This window comes from Carcharodon carcharias, chromosome 2, assembly GCF_017639515.1.
Source record: "Carcharodon carcharias isolate sCarCar2 chromosome 2, sCarCar2.pri, whole genome shotgun sequence".
Taxonomy (NCBI): domain Eukaryota; kingdom Metazoa; phylum Chordata; class Chondrichthyes; order Lamniformes; family Lamnidae; genus Carcharodon; species Carcharodon carcharias.
Window position 1 is genome coordinate 191071287 of NC_054468.1, and position 25879 is coordinate 191097165.

At 44.0% G+C, this 25879-nt stretch overlaps 1 protein-coding gene across 1 annotated transcript in view; it reads left to right on the top strand.

Moving 5' to 3' along the window:
• The window catches only part of LOC121269664 (transforming growth factor beta-2 proprotein-like), an 87829-nt gene that overhangs the window by 52691 nt on the left and 9259 nt on the right, over window positions 1-25879 (top strand). The window contains exons 4-6 of the mRNA XM_041174454.1: window positions 18630-18762; window positions 18902-19012; window positions 23955-24132. Coding sequence (XP_041030388.1) covers window positions 18630-18762; window positions 18902-19012; window positions 23955-24132 — 422 coding nt within the window. The remainder of the gene's footprint in view (window positions 1-18629; window positions 18763-18901; window positions 19013-23954; window positions 24133-25879) is intronic.

Sequence of the window (25879 nt, forward strand, 5' to 3'; positions counted from 1 at the left end):
TTCTTTTTTGCTTTATTAAAATTTTTGGAACTTAAACTAATCTCCCTGATGCAGCTCTGTGCCTCAGGGAGATTTCTGCGCTTTTTCGCGCACATGCTCCAAAGAGCGCAGGCTCCGACTCAGTCAACCTCCAGCCCGCACAGGGTGCGCTCAATACTTCTGGGTGCACGTTACATTGGGCAAGCCTTAATTAGCCCGTCCATTTAAAATGGCAGCGCCCAGCCAATCGCGAGCGGCAATTGCCTACACACATGGCTACGGCCACTCCCTCCCAACTCTCCCGATGGGGAGAAAATTCTCCCTACTAAGTTTGTGTTGTAGGGCCATGGCCATCAGGAAGTGAGTTAGACTGCCCAATCATTTTTATATATGATATATTTAGCCCACCCGTCTAGGGTGTATTTGAATATTGGTCCTGGAGGTAATAGCGTCTAACCTGTCGCACCAGCCAATTCCCTATCAACATTTTTCTCATTTTAAAACTAATGTTACAACCTTTGACCTAACTTTCTGCTAGCTGTACACTGTCCATTCGGAAGTTTATAAAATCCAGGTCCTGGCATTAAGTTCCATGGTCAGAATTTTACAGCCCCATCATGCTGGGGATGGGGCCATAAAATGTGACGAGCCATTTTAAACTCCATTAGCCAGAAATTTCCCCCGTCGGTGGAGGTTGTGCAGGGGTGGGCCTGAACCCGATCGGCGCCCCCGATCGGGTCTGCGCCGCCATTTTATGTGGGTGGGCCAGTTAAGACCCGCCCATCGTGACGCACGCTCAGAAGTGCTGAGCACTCCCTGTGCAGTCAGGGTTGGGGAGGATTCCCTGCACTCTTGCACACACGTGCATGAAAGATCACAGAGATCTCCCTGATGCACAGAGGTGCCTCAGGGAGATTTGTTTCAGTGTTAAAATTTTAAATTAACGTTCTTAAAACTTTTAAAACATGTCCCCTCATGTGACACTATCACATGAGCTGGGGCATGTCAAAGAATAAATGTATAACTTTTTATTAGATTTTAAAACGCTTCATGAAAACTCATCCCACCCGTGGATGAGGTTTCATGAAAAATGCAAAGGCTGCCTGTGCTCTTCACCTGCCGCCAACCTTAAGGTTGGATGGGCAGCTCATTAAATTGAGTTAGTTTTAAATGGCCCTAATAGGCCTTTGACAGTTCAGCGGGTGTGCAGCCGAGTCGGCTGCACGCCCACCAAACTGAAAATCTAAATGACATGCGGTGGCATTGGGACGCCCACCTGATGTCACCGCGCATCATTTTACGTGTCGGTGAGCGACCTCTGCCCCCCACTTGGCGATGGGAAAATGCTGCCCATTGACTTCGGCAGAACCGTAAAATCGCACTGGCATAAAACTCCACCCCATTTGCTGATATCTGTAATACTGCTGAAGTTTTGAGTAAAATTATCTGAATTTCCTTCCCTTTGTCCTTCTCAATGAATTCAATTGCACATCAGGATTTCCTAAACAGTGACTGATATTTGCCTCAAATGTAAAAGTTGGTGCAAAGATTGGATTGTAGATTAAACCGAAGATTAAACAGAGTTGTATTGTCACAGGAAATCCATCCCAAATGGAAACTATTTCAATCCAATCTGTTTATATACTTGAAAAATCTGATTTTCCCAATCAACTCAATGTAATACCTCTGTTGAACATCATGTATATGCTTTATAGACAGCATGACTTTGACTAAAATATCTAAGGGATTATATTTATAATATCTACTGTGTATTGTATATTGCCCCTGAAAAATTGAAATTACAAGGGCAGCATCAGCAGATGCATGGGAACACCACCATCTGCAAGTTCCCCTTCAAGCTAACACTACCCTGACTTGGAACAATCGTTGGGATTTTCCAGCTGTGCCCATGGCCAGGATTTTCCTGTGCCGCCTAAAGTCAATAGACTTTTGACTGACCCTCCAAATTTTTTGTTCCCACCCGCGACAGAAAATCCCAGCCTTTACCACTGTCGCTGGGTCAAAATCTTGGAACTCTCTTCCTAACAGCACTGTGGGTGTACCTATACCACGCGGCCTGCAGCGATTCAAGTAGATGGCTTCTCAAGGGCAATTAGGGATGGGCAGTAAATTCTGGCTTAAAGCGATGTCCACATCCTGTGAAAGAAATTTTTAAAAATCTGCTTCCATTGGATGCTAAACCATACAAGGACAATCAATGACACTCACTTAAGTAAGCAATGATTTTTAAAATAATGTTTGCTGTAAAAATTAACATTATAATATACTATAATAAATTATATATCGTAGAATATATAGAATATATATATATTGTACATATATTACAATAATAAATGTTAGTGTTGTGGCTTGCTAATATCTCAGTAATTCAGTATGCCTGGTATGGCACCGAATCATATGTACCAAGATGGTGGTAAGATCCTGGATTATGTTGAGATAGCTGACATCAGCCAGTTAAGGACAGATATGCCAGAATTAGCACCAGCATTTTGAGTCAAGGAAGGGAAAAATCAATCCCATTTCTGTTCACCGACCCTTCCTGCAAATATCTGTGTGTGAGTATGAGGTATGTTCAGGCTTGGCTGTGATAGACTCTGTTATTGAAAAGTCCAACAACAGTTGTACATGAATGTGCTCCAGAACCATTGTTTCAGGAGAGTTGGGGTAAAAAGACAAAACAGGCAGAACAACACTGGTGTGCATCATAAATAACCAATACTAGTTCGCAGGTTTAGGCAACCATTAAACCCTTGGGTTCATAGATCTTTTGCCGGCATGGGCTCAATGAGTCAAATTGCCTCCTTCTGTGCTGTAATGACTCTAATGAACTCTTATGACCCTATGAGATCCTTTGGATGCCAACTAAACTCCAGGATTAGATTTTGTTGTTTTGTTAGCAAGGCCAGGCCTGTAATGTGTGACAGCACCAAGGCTGCAAAGTGGTGCAGAGAATACAAAATAAGTCAAGTGGGTAGGTGATATTAATGTTGGATTTGAAAAGGCTGCAGATCAAAAGACGAAGGAATGATTGAGGATTGTAAGGAGTTCAACAGTTTTAATACCCTGGAAAATAATGAGCTAGGCTAGGGGAAAGCATGGTGGGTTTTGATTTCAACACAGTGAGGTATGGAAAATAGGAAGAGTGTGCAGGATGATGAACTTGGAGCTTCAGAGGAGCAGGAGTACCTAATAATTCACTTACAGGCATCTATTATCTTGTAACAAACGACTTGTACTCAAGCACTGATAGTGTTTTGTTTATAATGTGTGTGTGGTCTAGGCCGCTGCAGTGAATGGCTGCAGGATGACTTCGGAACCATACTTGTAAGCATCAAGAGTTGGCTTCTCCTCCCTACTCCTTTTCTTCTCTTCCTTCAAACACCAACTGTCATCACAGCTGGAATCCGTTCCAGTTCTGCTTTCTGCTCCTGTATGGATAGCTGAGTTGCTTTCTCATAGGAAAGTACTTTCAGTGAAATTTGAAAAGTTGCATGTGCTTAGAAGTCAATGGATTGATGCCTCTCTCCCCTTCCCGGGTTTATGTAGCCGGCTGCCACTATCTATATTTAAACATGGAAAAACATCACCATTTGGGGATGTCCTGGAGTGTCACTGGTGCCCATGAACTAGACCTCAACTTAAGTCAGCATCTTTAAGGAGAAAGAAAGTTGGTGTGTAAGTCCCTTGTGATTTTATTGCCTTTTAGAGGTCTCTATGGGATGTTTTCCATACTCAATGCTTGGCATGTGCACTGTCCACTCTGTAATACTCCGCAAAAAATGATATCTGCTTTTTTATCTTCTAATTATTTTCTTTAAAAAGTTGTGCAACAGTCTGTGTGTGAGCTGGCCTTTTTATACAAGTAATTCCAGAGATTACTTCAGAACCTATTGACTTTAATGGAAAGCCCGACGCAGGCTATGTCTTAATACCAACCATCAAGCCTTTCTAATACTGTAATATCGCTTTCCTGTTCCCATAGTCCACTTATTGCCAAAAGTAATAGAGCTAGAGGCCAATAACAACATTTTTGCAGTTAGTAAATGTAAAAACATGTGACCTTTAAATACAAAAATGAATACTGTAAAGAAAAATATTAAACACTGTGGTAATGAATTAAGATAATAGTTTGTGGTGTCTCTCTTCATCTCCAAATACCTGAATTTCTACCTCTGTACATAATGGTTCAGTATATTATTTCTTTTCTGGGTCGGTTTAAAGTTACAAACTCAAATCTCTTATTCATTCTCTATCGCTATTATGAAATGAATGAAATCTCTACTGCTCTAATCTCAACAAGCCCACAAGCTTTTAAAATCTTTCTTAGATTATTTCACTTCCCTTGTTTAGCCTTCCAAAGACCATAAGACATAGGAGCAGAAGTAGACCATTCAGCCCATCGAGTCTGCTCCACCATTCAATGAGATAAGGGCTGATCTGGTAATCCTCAACTCCACTTTCCTGCCTTTTCCCCATAACCCTTGATTCCCTTACTGATTAAAAATTTGTCTATCTCAGCCTTGAATATACTTAATGACCCAGCCTCTACAGCCCTCTGCAGGAAAGAATTCCATAGATTGACTACCCTCTCAGAGAAGAAATTCCTCCTCAACTCTGTTTTAAATGAACATCCCCTTATTCTGAGATTATGTCCGCTGGCCCAAGACTCTCTCACAAGGGGAAACAACCTCTCAGCATCTACCCTGTCAAGCCCCCTAAGAATCTTATGTGGTTCAATAAGGTCACCTCTCATTCTTCTAAATTCCAATGAGTACAGGCCCAACCTACTCAACCTCTCCTCATAAGAAAATCCCTCCATACCCGGGATCAACCTTGTGAACTATTTCTGGACTGCCTCCAATGCCAGTATATCTTTCCTTAGATAAGGGGACCAAAATTATTCACAGTATTCTAGGTGTGGTCTAACTAGTGCCTTATATAGTTTTAGCAGTACTTCCCTATTTTTATACCCCATTCCCTTTGAAATAAAGGCCAACATTCTATTTGCCAACCCTATTACCTGTTGAACTTGTATGTTAGCTTTTTAGGATTCATGCACAGGGACTCCCAAATCCCTCTGTGCTTCAGCCTTCTGCAGTCTTTCTCCATTTAAATAATATTCAGCTCCTCTATTCCTCCTGCCAAAGTGCATAACCTCACATTTTCCCACATTATGTTCCATCTGCCAAGTTTTTGCCCACTCACTTAACCTGTCTATATATCTTTGTAGATTCCTTGTGTCATCCTCCCCACTTACCTTCCCACCTATTTTGTGCCATCCGCAAACTTGGGGATAGTACATTCACTTCCCTCATCTAAGTCATTAATATATATTGTAAATAATTGAGGCCCTACCCCTGTGGCGCTCCGCCAGTTACAGATTGTCATCCCGAAAATGCCCCCCTTATCCCAAATCTCTGTCTTCTATTAGTTAGCCAATCCTCTATCCATGCTAATATACTATCCCCAAAACCATGGGCTCTTTTCTTATTAAGTAGCCTTATGTGCATTACTTTATCAAATGTCCTTTGGAAATCCAAATATATCATACCTTCTGGTTCCCTTTTATCTATCCTGCTTGTTACCTCCTCAAAGAATTATAATAAATTTGTTAGGCATGATTTCCCCATCATGAAGCCATGCTGACTCTGCTTCATTAGATTCTATGGGCAGAATTTTGCCGTCGGCGAGCAGGGTGCGGGGCCCGCTCACCGATGCATAAAATGACGCAAGCGGAACCCCGGATGTCATCCCGGCCCATTTAAATTTTCAGGAAGGCGGGAGCACAGCAAAATCAGCTGCGGGCCCGCCGACCTGTCAATGGCCAATTGAGGCCATTGACAGGATCAATTATACAATTAAAGGACCTGCCCGTCCAACCTTAAGGTTGGCGGGTAGGCCAGGAGCCCCGGCGGCAAATAGAAAAAACGTGAAACCTCATCCACCGGTAGGATGAGGTTTCATGTAGGGATTTAAAAAGATTAATAAACGTATAACATATATTATGAACATGTCCCATCTCATGTGACATTGTCACACGAGGGAGACATGTTAGGGAATTTTTTTCTCTCTAATTTTCATATTTTTAGAAGTGTAAGCGATCTCCCTGAGGCTGCACTTAGCCTCACGGAGATGTGTGCTCTTTCATGTGTGTGCGCGAAAGAGCGCACTCTCGCTTTTGGGGAATTCCCCCCCCCCCCCGCCCGCACAGGGAGCGCATAGTGCTTACCACCAGACATCACGATGGGCGGGTCTTAATTGGCCCGCCCATGTAAAATGGCGGCAGGGCCTGCTTCTCCGGCGGGGATCATCTCTCCACCCACCCAACAGGCAGAAAATTCTGCCCTATGTTTCTAAATGCTCTGCTATTACATCCTTTATAATAGACTCCAACATTTTCCCAATGACAGATGTTAAGCTAACTGGCCTGTAGTTACCTGTTTTTTGTCTCCCTTTTTGAATAGAGGTGTTACATTGGCCTTTCTCCAATCCTCTGGGACTTTTCCAGAATCTAAGGATTCTTGGAAGATTACTACCAGTGCATCCACTCCCTCTGTAGCTACTTCCCTTAACATACTAGGATGCAACTCATCAGGTCCAGGGGACTTTTTGGCCTTTAGGCCCATTATTTTCCCTAGTACTTTTTCTTAGTGATAGTTATTGTATTTATTTCCTCGCCCCCCCACCACCCCCCCCCCCCCCACCCCCCCAACTTTTGCCCCTTGATTATTTAGTATTTTTGGAATTCTATTATTATCTTCTACCGTGAAGACTAAAGCAAAGTATTTATTCAACTCCTCTACCATTTCCTGGTTCCCATCATTATTTCTCCAGCCTCATTCTCCACGGGGTCTATGTTCACTTTGGCCTCTCTCTTCCTTTTTATATGTTTAAAGAAGCTCTTACTGCCTACTCTACAATGCTACATATTATTCTGCAAACTGGGAGTGAGGCAGTGATGCACTGTATTTCAGTTATATTAATAAAGTGCAGCATGGAAAGCTGAATGCTCTGTTTGGTGATTATTTTCTCGATACATAGGGAGGCTACAAATACAGACATTTAGATATTGGTAGAAGTGTATCCTCTACATTTTGTAGTGATCTAATGTATTTAAATGCTTGTATTTTCCCATTCTAAGCCAGTGATGGAGGACTTCTTTTCTGCAAAGTGATCCTGTTGATGATATCTGCTCTCTAAATCACCAAGGCCAGGATTTTGCAGGCCCCCAGGAAGTGAGCTGGAAGGCAAGGGATGTGCGTTAAAATTGTAGGGAGCCATGTCAGATTGGCTCCCTGACATGGTCCTGCCATCAGGGCAATGTACTCATGGTGGGAACAGAAATGGAGAGGCTGCCGCTTCAAGGACGCAGGTAGTTGATTTCCATAAAGGCCCAATTATGGACCGTTTTACAGTGCCAGGGATGGGTTGATTACTGGCTAAATGGGATGTTCTCCCAGTGGCAGCTTGAGACAGGGAAGGTTTTAAGGAATAAATTTGGGCCTGTGGGCAGGGAAGACAGTCCCTGCGGCCCTGAAGATTTCCCCGAAGGGCTTTCCCTTCCCTCACAGAGACCCCTGTTTTTAAAAAATTATTTTTAACTACCTCCTGTAGGCCCAAGGTCCCTTGCGTTCCTCAGCTGTGACCACCTTTCCCAGTAGCGCTGCTGAGGCTTCAGGGCTGTCAGCCCTCTGATTGGGCCAACAGCATCAAGAGCTTGCCCGTCACCCGTAATTGGACGGCAGGCCCACAGGTGGCAACTGACTGGAGTCTGAAGTGTATTATTCATATTATCCAATTCTTTTGATGGAATTAAGCTTTTAATAATTAGTACTAGCCTGTATCCTACATCCCCTTTCTCCTGGACTATCAGTTATAGCTGTTACATTATGTCAAACATACAATCTGTTACCAAACACCTGTGCCTCTGAGATGGATTAAAGATTTTTTTTTACACATACATTCCCCACATATCGGTGTCAGTCCATTGTTCTGCTGTCTCTCAGGAGATGTTCAGAATATTTTCCAGATCAGAGAACAAATTCAATGATGGAAAGTATAATAAATGGACTGAAACCCATTTGAAGATAAAGCTCAGAGGGTTCTTCCCTATCGTATTGCCAGCAGTATCACCTTACTTCTTCCAAGAACAAATTTTTAAAAAAATTGTAAGGCATTTACTTCTTCTTTTCCTTTTCCGCTCCTCATAGTTTCCTGCACAAAGTTATTTAAAAAAAGAGAGGAGCATTTAAGAAAAAATTGCTATACTTAACCATGTGCATGTGTGTGCACTTATCCATTTTGCTTTACTGGAACAGACTGTGGGAGAGGAAATGGAAAATAAAAAAGTGAATGGAAGAAAAACTGGAGCTAGAAAAGAATTCTGCACTTCCCTTAAAATTTTTGCCTTAGTCGTCAGCTGTATGTACAGATATTCTATTTACTATTCTTGAATAAGAAAATGAACCGTGGTTTGTTGGACCGATCCTGCAGCAGACATTGTCTGCCTACCAGATGTTTTTCTCAATTTCCAAAAAAATGCCGAATCAGTTGTTAGTTGGATATTCCATTATTTAACTTGTACTTGAAATGTGCTTCATATTTCTCCATCTCTTCTTGTGAAGAAAGGAAAAGAAAGAACAGAGTCAGAGAATGACAGGCAGGGAGAGTTATAATGACTTAAGGCTTAAAATAGAGAGGGATTTTTTTTTCTCCCTGGTCAACTGAAGATAGCACTGGGTGGTAAGACATTTAGAATAGGATAAGCGAGGCAGGCGTGGGGAGGTACAGGCAACATAAATCTTGCTACACCAGCACTTAGTGTTTACCGATATATACCAAATGCCATGCTTGCTGAAATAGAAACCAGGCTTACACTGAAGTCACATTTTTCTTCTATTAAGAGATCTTGGGAATCACTGTATTAACTCTTTACATTCATTGGTGTTTTTTAAAGTCATCTACATTAATGGTCCAAAACAGTGGGCAGAGTTTTACACTGATCGAGAGGGTGCGTGCCCAGCCCGATCAGACGTGAAATCGCGCGAGGTGACATTGGGCGAGTGTCCCGACATCACCCCGCGCTCACGCGATATTTCGGTTGGTGGGCGCGCATGGGTGTCGGAGCCGCACTCGCCATCAGGTAAGAGACCAGTTAAGTCCTTAAAAAGGTAATTGAGCAAGATTTCACCTTGCCTGCATGATTTCACATTCGTCACTCGGTCAAAATGGGCAGGTGGCCAGCCGCCATTTTGCAAAACCTCATCCATGTGCTGGATAAACAGGGTCAGCAGCCTGGCCAGGGTGAGTAGTGAGGGGTTTGGAGATAGTTTGCTGCTGGTTGCTTACTGGTACATGGCAGCTTCATCTCTGTTCGGGTTTCATTGTTAGCATTTCCAGGCTTCAATTCAGGACTTATTGGTGTCTCCAGGGCCCCCGAAGGATTCAGACTGTGTGGATCCTTCCAGGTATCAGACAACCTTCTGTAACCCTGGTACTGGGGATTGTGCTCTCCACTGGAGGCACCCCCTCTGAGGAGGGAGAGAGGGGCAGAAGGGAGAGGAGGTCAGGTGTCCCTATGCAGCTTCCACGGGAGGGACCTGTGGGAGGAGAGGCGCAGGCACAAGGGGGCCAGGGCCAGCAGGTAGGCCAAGGCAGAAGGACCGCAGAAGATGCCACTATCCTGCTGTCAGGGTTTACAAGCAGCAAAGCAGCTACCTCAATATGTCTGAGGTGCAATGCCAAAGGAGGCTCCGCCTTTCCAGGGAGACAGTGACCTTCATTTGTCAGGTGATTGAGCCTGAGATCACCTCCAGCTGTGTGAGCCAAAGGCTCTGAAGGTCACGTTGGCCCTCAACCTCTATGCCTTTAGCTCTTTCCAAGGGGTCAGTGGAGGATCTGTGTGGAATGCCCCAATCAGCTGTCCACAGTTGTGTCAAGTTGGTGACAGAAACTCTGTTCAGGCAAGTAATGACGTTTATTCATTTCTGTATGGATGAGGCCAGCCAGGCTGAGCGAGCCAGAGGCTTTGCGCAATTGTTGCCCCACGTCCAGGGTGCAATCGACTGCTGACATGTGGCCATCAAAGCGCCAAAGGGTCAGTTGGGTGCCATTATCAACAGGAAGGGATTTCACTCCACATGCAGGTAGTGTGTGAGCACAAGATGCAGATTCTGCAAGTCTGTGCAAGGTACCCTGGCAGCTCATGACGCTTATATCCTGAGACACTCCCGGGTGCCAAAGCTCTAGAGTGCTCCAGCCCGACTAGATGGATAGCTGCTGGGTGACAAGGGCTATCCCTTGAAAAGAAAACAAAAAATGCTGGAAAAACTCAGCAGGTCTGACAGTATCTGTGGAGAGAGAGAGACAGGATAACATTTCGAGTCCGTCTGACTCTTCTTCAGATCTAAAGGCAGGTAGAGATGTGGTGAAATATATACTGATTAAGGGGGGTAGAACCTGTGTACCTGGCTAGAAGGCCAGTGATAGGTGGAGGCAAAGGAGAGATGGCAAAAGATGTCATAAACAAAAGGTCAAAGAGTTGTTAATGTGGTTGTACTGGCTAAAGGAGGTGCTAATGGTGACATTAAGGAAGCAAAATATGATAATAGCCGGACCAGGGTAAGCACTCTGAAAAGTGACAGATGGCCCTATTGGGGGTGGGGGAAGAACGATCGAAAATAAGCTAAAAGCTGGGGATAAAACAATGAATGAAAATGGAAATAAATGTAAAAAATAATAATAATGAAAATAAGTGGAGGGAAAAAATTAATGAAAATTGAAAAGTAAATAAATAAAATAAAATAAAAATGAATATGGAAAAAAGCGGGATGAAAAAGGGGGGTGGGGATGGAGGAGAGATTTCATGGTCTGAAGTTGTTGAACTCAATGTTAAGTCCAGAAGGCCGTAAAGTGCCTAATCGGAAGATGAGGTGCTGTTCCTCCAGTTTACATTGAGCTTCACTGGAATATTGCAGCAGGTCAAGGACAGACATGTGGGCATGAGAGCAGGAGGGGGTGTTGAAATGGCAAGCGACAGGAAAGTCTGGGTCAGGCTTGCAGACAGACCGAAGGTGTTCTGCAAAGCGGTCACCCAGTCTGCGTTTGGTCTCTCCAATGTAGAGGAGACCGCATTGGGTGCAGTGAATGCAGTAGACCTTCACTTGAAAGGAGTGTTTGGGCCCTTGGACGGTGAGGAGGGGGAGATAAGGTGCAGGTGTTGCACTTGCTGCGATTGCACGAGAGGGTGCTGTGGGAAGGGGATGAGGTGTTAGGGGTGATGGAGGAGTGGGCCAGGGTGTCCCAGAGGGACCTTGAAAAGGTGGCTCATGATGCCTCTCCACCATCCAAGAGCAGAGGCTGAGCAGCATTATAATAGGAACCATGCCTCCACAAGGGCGGTGGTAGAAAGGACCATAGGTCTTCTGAAGATGTGCTTCCGATGTGTGGGCCGTTCATGGGTGCACTACAGTACCCCCCCAGAGCGGGTGTCACTGATCATAGTTGCATGCTGCGCTCTCCATAATCTGACACTGGCAAGGTTGGGGGGACCTATTGGAGGAAGAGGAGCTTGAAGCAGCTCCACAGGCCAGAGAGGAACACATTGAGGAGAACATTGAGGGAGTGGAGGCAGAGCTCTGTAACCTCCAGGGAGGCAGGGACACCGGGGACGCCTTGATCTAATGGTCCTTCAGCTAGGCTGCCAAAGAACTGCTCGCACCTCATGCCAGGACTGCCGCCTCTATCCAGGATGTCCAAAATGCACTGCTCGCCATTGATGGATGGGCACCTAGCTGGGATACCGGGTGCCTCATCCATCTCCCACACTGGCACTGACCACCTTAGGTCAATGCCTGTGTGAGGGCAGCCCAGGAACCCCTGATTCTGTCTCTGGAGCTGCCTTTCTATGAGAGTCATCACTCTCTCAATGGAGTAGGCAGTGCACTCGGCCATGAGGGTCGATGCAGTGCTTATGCTCCGCATGGACTCTTCCACAACAGAGACCATGGGACACAGACCCTCATGGATCTCCACCAGATCCTCCCGCAAATCCTGCTGGTCTTCCAGCATCTGCTGCCTAATGGAGGATTCCAGAGACTCATCATCTGCCTTTGACCCAGCATCATTCTGGTCTCCAGCAGTCCTCTGACTGCCGGCACCATGGGCACTCTCTGTCTCCGCCTGCACCTCAAGCGAATGTGAAGTGCCCTTACCAATGCGCACTAACAATGTAGCCGACGATCCGACACTCACCAAGGTGCTGGTATCTGTGTTGTTGCTTGGTTCAGAGTGCGGGTGTGACGCAGGTGCAGATGAAGCCCAATGGTCCTCTGGCATCAGGAGTGCCCTTTGGGGTCCTGCGATTGGGTGCCAGCTGGGGAATTGAAGGGAGAACAACAACATGTCATTAGTTAAAGTCATCACACTGTCACTGTGCATGCCAGGCACCCTGGTGAGATAATGGAGATCTGCATCATCCATCGTCTTTCAATGATCAATGGGGACTCCAGGTTTGAGGTTCCCATCAATGAGGAGACTACACTAGAATGGTTACACAATCCAAAACTCTCACTTCTGTGCCCTATGCTCTTACCTTCATCTGACACCCCAGCCTCTCCATCGCCGCTTGTACTGGGAGTGTGCTGGCTCTCCAGCTCAAGGGCATCCTGCTCGAACCTGATCAGCAGCAGCAGGTTGGGTGAGCCTCCACCTGTCCGTGACCTCTCCAGTTGGTTATGGCTCATGTTCTCTTGAAAGGACAGAGGAGCATTGATTAGTTCACTCTCTACCTGCAATGCCATTGCAGTCTGGCCGACCCCACCTGAGGAACACCTTGCAGGGCACTCCTGGGTTGTGGTTCTTGAGCCGTAAGACACTCCATCTAAGCAGCCATGGCTCATCCCCTTGTCCAGCTCCGGCGTCATTGACAGTTAGCTTTCAGACTCTCCTAACACCCCTGAGCTCCATGAAGTACAGCCAGCCCTTAACATTTCTGCATACTGATCCATGCCAACATGGTGCTCACCCTTCCTGAGCGCAGCAGGTCGTTTAACCTTTTGTGGCACTGCTCCCATGTGTGCTGCACCACGTCATGGCTGCTGACCTGCACTGCCACGTTCTCCCGGACTTTCTTCACCAGGTGTGGTGGCCTCCTTCCGTCACTTGGTACAAAGGTGTCCCTCCTGGCAGCCACCTCCTCCAGGAGCACGTCGAGGCACTTGTCCAAAATGCGAGGGGCCAAGTGCCCACCCAACCTGCCCTCCCGCCTGGCGTCTCCAGCCGCTGCTGAGGCCATGAGTACCATCTCCGCAATGTAGACTGTATGCTTCTTCACCAGCAGCCTTCAAGGGGCTGCCTGTGCCATTTTTGAATTGCCTGCCAGGTCGTCATTGGACTCTGCGCATGACACACCTACTCACGCGCCTTGTCCTTCCCAACCATTGGGAAGTCATATTTCACACTGGGCGGGCCTTAATCGGTCAGCCAGCACAAAATCGTGGTCGTGGGCTGATCGCAGGTGCGGCCTGTTTTCCAGTTGATCCTGGACCCACCGATCGTGCCCACCCGCTGATCTGAAAATTCTGCCCAGCCTTTCTGTGGTCAGGTGGACATTTATCCCAGCTTGGAGAAGCCCAAGATCTCTAGTGTCAGAGGCTACACAGGATTATCCATGACATGGGTGGCTCACTGAACACACTCAGGAGCCAGTGGAATAATGTTGACCCAGTAACAATGTCCTTCTTTCAAAGGGTTTAACCATTTAATTTGCTTAAGTGTAAGGGAGAAAATAAACCCAGGAGAATTTAAAGGACTTTTAAATGTTAGGAAGTTCATGATTGTGACCAGTGCTTGCACCTTAACTCTTTTCTGAGTAAGTCCGAAATGTGAACCTTTATGAAACACAGGATAAAGGAGACACAATAATGCCTACCCTGATCTCTGTCCCCAGATTTATTATAACAGTGCAGAATTGATTTATGGCATGTCTTGTGATGACACAGAACTTTAAATTGTAACCAGGTTTGATATAGCAGGTATTTTAAACTGTTATATGTTTATCTATATACTATTACAAATGGTGAGACATGGTAACATTATGTTGGTATTATGGCTATTGGTGACACTCTTGAAGGTCAAGTTATGTGTCGTGCTGTGTCAAGTACAGCAGGCCACAACTGGACTGATTTAGTACTTCCCCTTCATCGCATTTGATAGCCATTGAGTTGAAATCCAAATCTATTGAAGAATGAATGGATGCTCATCTCCCCTACATAGCCTTTAAATATTCGGAGAGGTAAATTGCAGTTATCCCTTTACCTTTGTTCCATCCCCATTGCTTTAATTTGAAGAGGCACGTTTCCTATCTCTGCTCACATCCAACACTCTGCCATTATCTATCTTCTCCATTGCCCATCTCACACCCTCCTCCTCTCCCCTCTTCCCCCGCACTTCTTTCCAGGTTCTCCACTCACCTCTTTCTTTGTCTTCCTCCTCCCACATTTTCATCCCCCCTCCTCCCTCCCCCTAAGTCCAATTATCTCCCCATCTTTAACCTTGCTAAGCCTGAATACTGAGCATGGTCTTGACTCCATGGGCTGGATTTTGTCAGAGCAACCCCTACGGCAGGCCGGAAAACAGAGGGCAACCCTGCCTTGGCCTTTTTGGGGAGGCCCGGCTGGATTCTGAGGCTGTCAGGCAGTTAGTTATTAGGTGCTGTTGGGGACTCTAGTCTCTTTAAGGAGGCCTGTTAGCTCTTCTGTCCCATCAGCAGCACCAGCAGAGGTGACCACTCATAATTGCACTCGCTGCACCCAGCCTAGAGAAGCAGCATGTTCACCATTCTCAGAAATTGGTGAGCGGGGAGAGGCCTCAATGAGGGTGCTGGGTTTGGTTGGTGAGGGCAGGTAATGGTGTTGTCATTGGAGGTGCCCATTACTGTTTGGGGGCCCTCAATGGGCCACAGAGCGCCTGAAAAGGAGACCACCACCACCCCCCCCCCCCCCACTCTCCACTACCACCTCCAAGCCCACAGGGAGGCCATCAGGGTTTACCAGGCGGTGTCTCCACAAAGCAGAGGGCTCACCAGCCACTGTTAAAATGCCAACAGTAGCAGAAAGAGACCCTTAATTAGCCATTTAATGGCTTCAGTTGATCTCTGGGCAGAAAGGTGGTCCCCCACTTGCCCCATTGCTGGTAACATTCTATGGCTTCGGAGAAGTAATAGACATTCAACTCCACTTCCCTTTGCAGCCCATGCCCCGCCTCCCAGTCTGTCCCTAGAGACCCCATAAAATTCAGCCCCATGTGTGTGATGCCACTGAAAATGGATTATTTTAAGACAATCACATGGTACATTTAGAATGAATTTCTTGTCCATCACATCTCATTGCAATGGTTTCTGGCACCTCTTGGAGATTTTCAGGGTGACAGATCGATGGAAAAGGGCATGTTGAGGAAAAACTAATGGGACAAAAAGAAATAATAATTTAGTATAATTTACAAACAATATTGATGAGAAAGGACTCTGACCCTTATGAGACAAGAGTCAGGGGTTTAAAGATTTTTCAATAATGACTGCTAAAGCAAAGGTTTGAGGGTTGGGGAATGAATTTTCATTGGATTTCTTGCACTATGAACTGCCATTGGTCACACAATGTGATCCCAGTGATTATGCTGGGATCACACCAATGGGTGTCCTCCTGTGCTGACTCTCATTGGGCCCATTTATAAATATGCCCATCGGAAGGCCTGTGTACCTTACTTCACTTGACATGGCAGCCTCCACAACTGGGCAGGCTGCTGAATGAGTTGGCAAACTGAAAATTCCTGCTGTAGGGTGCCCCTGTCTCTTGCTGCAACTGCTCCCCCATTCCACCTCCCACTCCCCTCCACCCCTTCCAGCAACTTTTGCTTTGTGAAGAAAAGTTTTGTTGCTTACAAGAAGATTCCCCAAACTAGCAGAGGTTCAGAGCAGCCAGTTCTTCATTGAGTTCTGCCAGTCACCCTTTGGAGTTACAGCAGAAGACTTGAATCCCTGTGGATGTTCAGTGCTATTCTGTCAAAATATTGTGCACCATGGTGGAAATCTCTTGAAGAGAAACTCTTCTGCCCTCGATATATGTAAAAAGTCTCAGGGCCACAAAACAAATAATTGACAATTAGTTTGAAATAATTAACAGTATTTCTCACAAGGTGTATAAATGTCCTAGAAAATTCCTATTCGATGCCAGAAGGAAAAACCTCGAGAGACAACTTTGCAAAAACATTTTCATGCAATGTTGATAATATTCTCAATAACTAATTGCTGCTGTACCGAATCCAAAGCAAAATCTCTAACATCCAATGTAAATGGGTGCTCTTGATTGGAGAGCGAGGAATATTCAGTGAAAACTAATTTGTTTTCCTGACAAGAGTAAACTACTTGAAAGGGCATTTTTTTCTCCCTAACCCACAGATGGGATGGTCATGGAGTGAGGATCATAGGAGAGGGAGGCATTGGGGTAAGCAGCAAGGACTGGGGAGGTGACTGTCAGTGGGCTTCATTCCCAATGCAAATAACATTGATCAGACACTGAGTGCCTTTGAATGAAGGACCCCTGCCGGGCTTTTTGGGGTTCCCGCGTGGCAACTGCCCCACCCGCTATTGTTTGAATATCAATGGTGACGGGATAAGCCCCTTAAGTGGGCAAACTCAATTGGCGGCAAGGCAGGAAGACCATCCATGACACTTTCCACTCAACTTAATCGAGTTGGTGACGGGAAAGCGGTGTGGTCCCCACCAAACGCCCTCCCGCCCTAATAAACTAGGGAGGGCATTCATTTCCATCCATAGCGTCTGCTTATTCTGACTTCTGAATAAAATAGCAGAATCAGGTGCAGATTAATAGCTGGATTAGTCCAAAGTCAAAATATCCAACTATAGTGCTGGACCTTAGTTCTCATGCTTGGCTTGCTGAATGCTTGTAATAATTTGGTAGCTGGGTTCTGCTTTATTGCTCATACACCCTCCAGGAAAGGAAAAGCTGCAGTAAAGAGGCCTGAAAAAAAAAACTGAAAACAAGTGAGCTATCTGTCTTGCAGTTGTCGGCAACAGTAGCTTTTCCTCCTGTGCAAAGAGTACTTCAACTTTGAACAATGTACAAAGGATGACAGGGGAATATGTTACCGTTCATACTGATTTATAAATATATTCTTTTTACACATGTTTACAATTTTGCTGCAAATGGTAAACAGCCGAAACTGTCCAGATTTAAAAAAAAATACACCTGGATTTCAGCTAGTAAAATTGAACGAGATGGGTCGTATTCATCTTTGATATATCATCCCCCAGTATAACATTATCTGATATACCATGATCTGTGATGTATTGCACATTGCTCATAACTCTTTCTAGTAGAAAAGTTATACAAAACAGCCCACTCATAACTGAATTCCCAGTAAAGTATGTTTTGTGTGTGGTTTCCACAGATTGTGTCACCAAGGAGACCTCATGTTGTTGTACTATCTTGGAAGGTCTTCAGTGAATATATTCAATTTGTGGTATATTCAAGATGGTAGAGATGTAAATGTTAACTGTAAACCACAATCACAGACATAAGATCTATTATGAAGTCAGGAATAGATTGCAACCTGAGTGGGAGATGCAAAGCAGGAAGGTCTTCAATGCACAGATGGATCTTTATGTTTGCATTTACTGAACAACATGAATAAAATAGTTAGGAAATATGTTAAAGGCATGGATCCACTGTGCTTTTAATCCATGGCAGAGGACACAAGCCCTATCAGCAGGAGGGGGCGTAATGTTGGGAACGCATACCATGATTCAATTTAGTCTAAACTGAGCCAAGCATATCAGAGTTTTGGATATCCTGAGAAAAGTGGTGTCGCCTTAATGAGAAAATAAATAAACCCAACCAATAAATGAATCAAAGTCAGAACCACTGAGTTCCATTTTTGCTCAGTCAGATTGTAAAATACAATAGTAATGGGTAGGGAACAGGAACAGGAGCATTCAGTTAGTTCATGACTGATCTGTACCTCAATTCTATTTATCCACCATTTCTCTATATCCTGCAGTACTGTGGCCTGATAAAAATCTATGATCCTAGTCATTAAAATTTGAATTGGCCCAATATCCATAGCCTCTTAGCAGAGATGGTTCCAGTTTTCCACTACTCATTGTGATAAAACTATTCCTTGGATTAGATTTCAATTATTGGCTCAGAATTTCATTCCCCATCCTGCTTTCCTATCCATGTTTATGGTATTTGATATTCAAAAGGCAAGATGAGGTTAGCTGAGGGCCAATTCTAGTGCAGGCCTTAGATCTCTTACTCTGAGAGCCTCCTAGATTCAATTTAGTTCTACAAAAAGGTTCCATTTGATTTACTTCTGTGCACAGCCAACTTCCTGACTGAGTCCATCTGCCACATCCGGCGTACTTTGTCGGAAGAAGTGTTTTGCAATGACCTGATGAAGATGACACTGGCTATCAGTTTGCCAGCATCTATCTATTGCCACTCCAGTGGTATTTGCATCAAAATTCTGATTAGTAGCAAAAGTAGTAGTGGTCTTTGGTTGACATTGATGCAGTCAAAAAAATTTCACCATTATTACATTCTTATTCTCAGATTCTAAAATCTAAAGAACCTTCATCTCCATCCCAGCGGTATATTGACAGTAAAGTTGTGCGAACGAGAACAGAAGGGGAATGGCTGTCCTTTGATGTTACTGAGACAGTTAATGAATGGCTGCTCCATCGAGGTAAACTTTTATCGTTTCAACTTCTATTTAAATGTTGTCCAAATATTGTCCAAAGAATATTTTGAGAGTATTGCTTTGGATTTTGGAAAATGTGCATTTATGCTATGTATTAAAATGTTCAATATTTTGTGTTCTGCAGACAGAAACCTTGGGTTTAAGATAAGTCTACATTGCCCATGTTGCACATTCGTGCCATCAAATAATTATATTATACCAAATAAGAGTGAAGAGCTGGAAGCCAGATTTGCAGGTAAATAATATAACAATTCTTACAACATTTCATGCTGTCTGTCAAGGGCAATGGCACCTCTTTTGGTTCTGGATTTCCTTGGTTTCAGCTTCAGTTATGTGTGTTGTGACTCACTGTAAAATTTTCTTTGGTCCTGTGTCTGTCACAAGATCTTGTCATTTACCTTTGCCATTGTGAGTTTTGCTGGTTGATATATCTATCCACAGTGCTGGCTTTTCTATAGTAGGGATATCTATCCACAGTGCTGGCTTTTCTATAGTAATGTATTAGTTAAAATAACATTGGAACAAACCCAATGCCACCTGCTATAATTTTATTATCAGTGTAAACTTGAATGGACTTCATAGCAAAATATTCATAATGTGCACTGCAAGACTATGGCACAATTGATCACTCACTACCACTTGGACTCGGATTAGGAAAGAATTGTGTAGCCCCTAGCTTGTAAGTAAGAAGACAGCTAATGTAGAAGCTTTAAAAACAATGTCTGAAGATCCAGATCATGATACATCACTCATAGGGGAGAATTTTCCCTCCGTCAGGGGGGGTTGTGTGGGGGCAGGCGCAGACCCGATCGGTGCCCCCAATCAGGTCCGCACTGCCATTTTACGTGGGCGGGCCAATTAAGGCCTGCCCAGCGTGACGTGTGCCCGGAAGCGCTGAGTGCTCCCTGTGCAGGCGGTGGGGGTTCCCTGAGCCGGGTCCTGTGCTCTTTCTTGCTGCCTCAGGGAGATTAGTTTAAGTTTTAAAAATTTAAATAAAGAAAAAAATTTAAGACATGTTTCCTCATGTGACAGTGTCACATGAGCTGGGATAGGTAAATGAGTTTTTATAAAAAATTTTATTCAATTTATAAACACTTCATGAAACTTCATCCCGCCCGTGGATGAGGTACCATGAAAAATGCAAAGGCAGCCTGGGCCCTTCATTTGCCCGCCAACCTTAAGATTGGACAGACAGCTCAGTTTACTAGTTTAATTGATATTTAAATGGCCTTAATAGGCCTTTGACAGTTCGGTGGGTGCGCAGCTGACTTGGCTGCGCACCCGCCAATCTGAAAATCTAAATGATGCGCAGTGACGTTGGGACACCCGCCTGCACTCACCGACCTGAAAATCCTGGCCGTAGTTTCCACTGATGTTAAAATTGAGCCTATCTTCTTGCTGGATTGTGAGGTGTTGGTAGAAGGCTGCAGCCGTGTCCTTTATAGACATTCGTTAAAATTGTTTAGATTTCTTAAAGGAAAAGGATCAAGTTTGAATAATGCCTCCAAAGCTTTCCTAGTCACATACTGATCAGTCAGAGAGAGTCCATGGAGGGAACTCTTATGACATCAAAAATAAATGGTCTCAATATTTACATAGATTTTAAAACAGATCATTTGTACAGCCAAGAACTTTTATAAGGTTCTCCAAATATTTTCCTTGCAACTGCTTTGGGATGAGGACATTCATTCTCCAATGTCAGTGACAACTACTTCTTAAAACAAGAAATAGATAATTACTGTAAAAATATTTTTCCATTTTGTGACAGTGGGGTCAAAGGTTCATGTTAATGGGGATGACTTGTCTGACTGGTTAGTTTACTACTGTTGTTCTAATATGGCTTGTTTCTTTGATAAACAATAATTGTCCAATTCCTCATGACATAAATATTCCAACAAAGCCAAACGAATGAATCAAACTTGCAGTGAGAAAATGGTAACAAAAGTGGATGACTGCCAAAGCAGTATATGTAAAATAGTGCTTTGATGTTCTTATATTTAAGAGAACCAACTGTATGCCAGAACATAAACTCACTAACATTTTACTTGTTTGATATCCATACTGAGGCTGAGCCATTTAAAAACTTATATTAGTACTTTTTAAAACTCTATTTTCATTGACTTAACCTCTCCCTATTGTTGCTAGGACCGCCATTGGAATTCAGGATTTTGAGCAGCACTGCATTTAGTGCAGCACTACAGTAACGTACATTACAGTTGCTGGAAAAATGGATCTTGCTACTGGAAACAGTAAGCATTCCAGAGATTCCTTCAGTTAGCAGACCTTAGTTAGGTCATATTTATGGAATTTCACAGTAATGTTACATTGAGTCTTTTAAGTTCTAACAATTAAGTAAAGTATTTCAGTTACGAGGGTAATACTTAAACCCAAGTGAAAATTTAAGATTCCTGAACTGAAGCGCTTCAGTGGCTTTAATTTGCGTAACCAATTATTGAAGTGATTTCTAAAGCAGTGTCTAAATGGGAGTCTTGAGGCAGGACTGAAGGAGAGCTGAAGAAATTAGCGGTGACCCTTTCAGTGCATTTTGAGTTTCTTCCTATGGTGCTGGCTGTGTTGGCACTCCTTTGAAGAATTGTGAGCATTGACCATGCTGTTTCATTAATGTCAAATTTTACCCATTTAAGGCCTTTTAAATTTGGGGTGATTAATCCTCTTAAGAAAATAAAGCTACATGTCCACATGGTCTCAATGCGGCTGATTTTCTTGGCTGCCCTTTGCTCAGGCACATGGCAGTCTGTGGTAATTGGTGAGCTGACTACTCCTCTGGCATAGGCCCATCCCCTGACAGCATCATGTACCAGGAAACAAGAGCTGAAACAGCAATGTAGCTGCAAATTAATTGCTGACATTAGGAACTTCTGCTGGCAAACAACAGCCAAAGGACCACCAGACCTGAAAAGCTAATTTAATAAAAGCTAGGCTATTTGTCTTTTGCCCAACTTTACCTTGCTGCCAGGCACCCTCAGATTTGCCATTCTAAAGGGTTTAAGGTGCAAGGTCCATCATCAATTTCTTGGGGTACGGTGAAAATGAGATGTGGGATGTAAGCACAGGAAATTAAGTGGCAGGACCATCTTCCCCCTCATTACCATGTAATTGCTGGATCTGTACCTATTGTTGCCATCATTGTGTCAACATATTGGGTATTACCTCAGGACAAAGCCCATTTTACTTTATTCAAATACAAAAGAAAGCAGATACTGTGCAATTACCGATTGGCAGTCAAGTGGAAAATCTGCAGTTCCCTGTGCAGCATGTGTCTGATTTTTGTTGGTTTAGTGTGGGATAAATCTTGTTCTTAAAGGGATATATCTGCTAATTGCTAAGAAGCTCCCAGTTTCAATCCTTTGTTTGTACTGAGTTAGCTGGACTCGCCTGTGATGGCAACAATGTCCTCAGCTACTTGAGTTCAGGGGTTGAGATGGGGCGTGGAGGCATGGGGAAACGTTGCCCATAGTAATGAACCTCCTCAATTCTGACATATGACAGCAAATATGACTTATTATTTATAGTTATTATTTCCTTAGGCACAAGCTGAAATATCTCTTCTGTATTGACCTGTACAAGCATGGCTGAGACCTCATTTTCACCTCCATTATGCATTTATTTAGAGTAGAACCTGAGGCAGAATTTTAATCTTTGGGCCCATTCTCGCAGAGGCTGGCAGTGGGTTGGGAACCCAAAACTTCATGGAGTGGGCTTTGCCATGGCTTTGCCATTCTGTTAGCATCCCGTTTGCAGGTTTCCCAATCAATTGGAGCAGGCAAGCGGAATGACAATCTGCACTTGACTGTTCAAACCTCATTATTTAATGGGACCCAGGCAGGCATTAGAATGGATCCATTCTGTCAGCTCAGAGACAGCAGCTGTACAGATGGAGTCTCACCATGGGAAGGGTCCCACTGTTGTCCTTGGTGGCACCACTACCATTGAGGATCATACTGTGGCAGTTAAGGCCCACAGAGAAATATTCTTCCGACAAAGTGGCCAGTCTCTGAGACCAAGCAGGCTGAGGAGTGAATAGCAGGAGTTTGGTCCCTCACTCATGGATGCAGTGCCTCAAGAGATGCAGTGACTTCATGAGGGATGGAAGTTGAGTGGCATGCCACATTCCAGTGCCAACCTTCTGACTCTGGCTTCCCCAACCTTTCCTGACACAGCGCTTCTCAGACCAACATATCTTACAGCTGCATCCAGCCCTCTCTTTCAAGGCACCTCCTCACATTTTCATCTGAAAGCCACCACTGACGCTAACCTTCATCTTGTTGCTATGTTACACATATCCCTCACAGTCACCCTCTTAAACCATTCCATATTTCTGACTCAAAACTCTCTTTCTTCTCTCCTTGCAGCAGCAGAGAGAGCAGAACCTCAGGGAGAGGTGGAGAACTGGGGCTGGCCCTCCAGTCTTCGCCACCCTGACTACTGCAGAGGAGGATGAACTGGAGATCAGTATAGTGTCTGAATGCATGTCTGTTAGAGATAGAGAAATGGGGGTCTCCCAGATATATGGTGACAGAATTAGATATCACACAGCAACATGACACATAACACTCACTCATGTTGACTTGATGTCAGCAAGCAATGAAATATGATCATCCGCTCAAAGATGATTTTGAACCTTTTCACCTTGTCAGTTCTAATTCCTGTCTTTCATCTCCCACAGATTCCACCAAAGACTGCCCACCTGTACCTATGCACGGTCTAACTCGACCATTGGGACAGGATGCAGCATTTCAACCTCTGACTGGGGTGGTGGGGGCAGGAGACTTTTACTTTAGGTTGCATTTTATCAGCATACAGGATGGGGCTAATTATACAGATGGCACTAATCCCATTTTGCTCTGGAGCCCTTCCTCTCTCTCAGAAACTGAATTGTTCTTCCTCCACCTGCACAATCAAGAATGGTCGGAATTTACCCAGGGTGCATTGGCAAATTCAGCCTCTGCATAACACAACAAATAAAATGTTTGTTACTATAACATCTAATCTGGACCCAAGACACAGGGGAACATTTCAATTTTTAACTTCAAAGAAATTTGGTATCTGGTTTGATTTTTCAGAAGGCCTTTTAACTTATTGAGATAAAGAAATATGCTGATGGCAGGAATATGCATTGCAGCCTTTTCTAACTGGCGCTGTTGTTACTTTTGAAGGAATTTATGACAACTATCCAAGAGATTATTCCAGTGGAGATATGAGAAAACTAAAAAGTAATCATTATAATGGGAAAACGGCACATCTTCTCCTAATGCTACTACCAACCTATAGACTTGAGTCACAACAATCTAGTCGGCGGAAGAAACGTGCACTGGATGCTGCATTTTGTTTTAGGTAATGTAAATGCATACGCTGCACATCCCTCAGTCCCACATACCTTTGTGAACTCACCTTTGTTTTGAGGTTTGAAGTGTAACATTTATAAACACTTAGCGAACTGCCCTATCAATCACCTTAGCTGTTACAACTACTATTAATCTTTTTTTCCATTGATATATAACTTTTGGGGTGAATATTGTGTTCATGAAGGCCAACTAAATATTGGGAAAATCAAAGCTATTGTCTTCACCCTCAACTATGTATTCTGTTCTCTCATCACTGACCCCAGACTCACCCAACTCTAGCCATTGTGTCAGAATCAAGCTTTGCCCTACTTCAGTATCCTGCTTACCCAAGCTTAGTTTTTAAATCTATATCCTCTCAAGCACAATGACCTGCTTCCACCACTGTAACATTGTCTGCCTCTGTTCCTACCTCAACTGTTACACTTTTGGAACTCTCAGACATAGCTTTGTCACCTTATACTCAATTACCTCAATGCTCTTCTTGCTGGCATTCCATTCTCCAAAAACTCTGCCTTACCCAAAACTCTACTGCTTATATTCTATCCCACACCAAGTCCTGCACATCTATTGTTAATTCTATATTAATTATGTTCAATTGTATGCAGGTAGTGGGCATTAACTGGGGATTCACTTGTACCCATATAATAGACATAGACTGAAACTATGAACTTTTGGTTAGGAGGTGTATGCTTGTAACATGTAAGTTTAAGTACTTTAGATAAGTACTTATAGAAGCGTGTAAAGATTGACTCCATTTCTATCCTTCACCAACTGGCTTTCTGGAATTAAATATTAACACCCTACATGCCCATCCTCACTGATATAGCTCATGATCAACCAGTGTTTCAAATTTAAAATTATTGACCTTGTTTTAAATCTTCTTATGGATGACCTTCCCTTCCTCTGTAGCCTCTTCCAGTGCTACAGTCAAGCTTTCCCTGGACCTCTGATCCTCTGTCTCCAATGTCTTGCCCATTCTTCGCGCCATCCCCCCACCGCACCCCCCACCACACAACCACCACCCCCCCCCCCCCCCCCCCCCCCCCCCCCCAGTTCCCTTTCCTATACCCAATCATTTGGAGAGATATTGTAAGCCTTCTAGTCCAATTCTCTGGAGTTTACTACCGTTGTAAATCTACTCCTTTCTTCTTCTTCAAGGTCCTCCATGAACCCTATCTCTTTGACCAAGATACAATCACTCCTTCAATCTTTCCTTCTTTGTCTTGGGGTGCACTATTGGTACATCTTTATGAAGTGCTTTTGGGTTATTGTTAGTATTAAAATGCGTTGTATAAATGTGGGTTTTTGTAGTTGCTGCGGTTGAGTGAATTTAACACTGGGAAATGGAACGTTTTCCTATTTCAGGCATTGGGCATCAGAAACAAATAATACAGGTCAGTATATAAGGTTAAGCATAGATTTCCAGCCCCACCCTATCATTGGGCTTTAATTTTTATACAGTCATCATCATAATATCTTACTTTTTGCATTAAATGCCCCCCAATATAAATGCAATAATTCCATTTGCCCTTCTTTCATGGAATGTGGGCATTGCTGGCAAGGCCAGCATTTATTGCGTATCCCAATTGCCCTTAAACTTAGTGACTTGCTAGGCTATTTCAGATGGCAGCTAAGAGTCAACCATACTGATGTGGCTATGGAGTCACATGTAGGCCAGACTGGGTAAGGAGATCAGTGAACCAGATGGATTTTTGTACTAATTGATGATAGTTTTG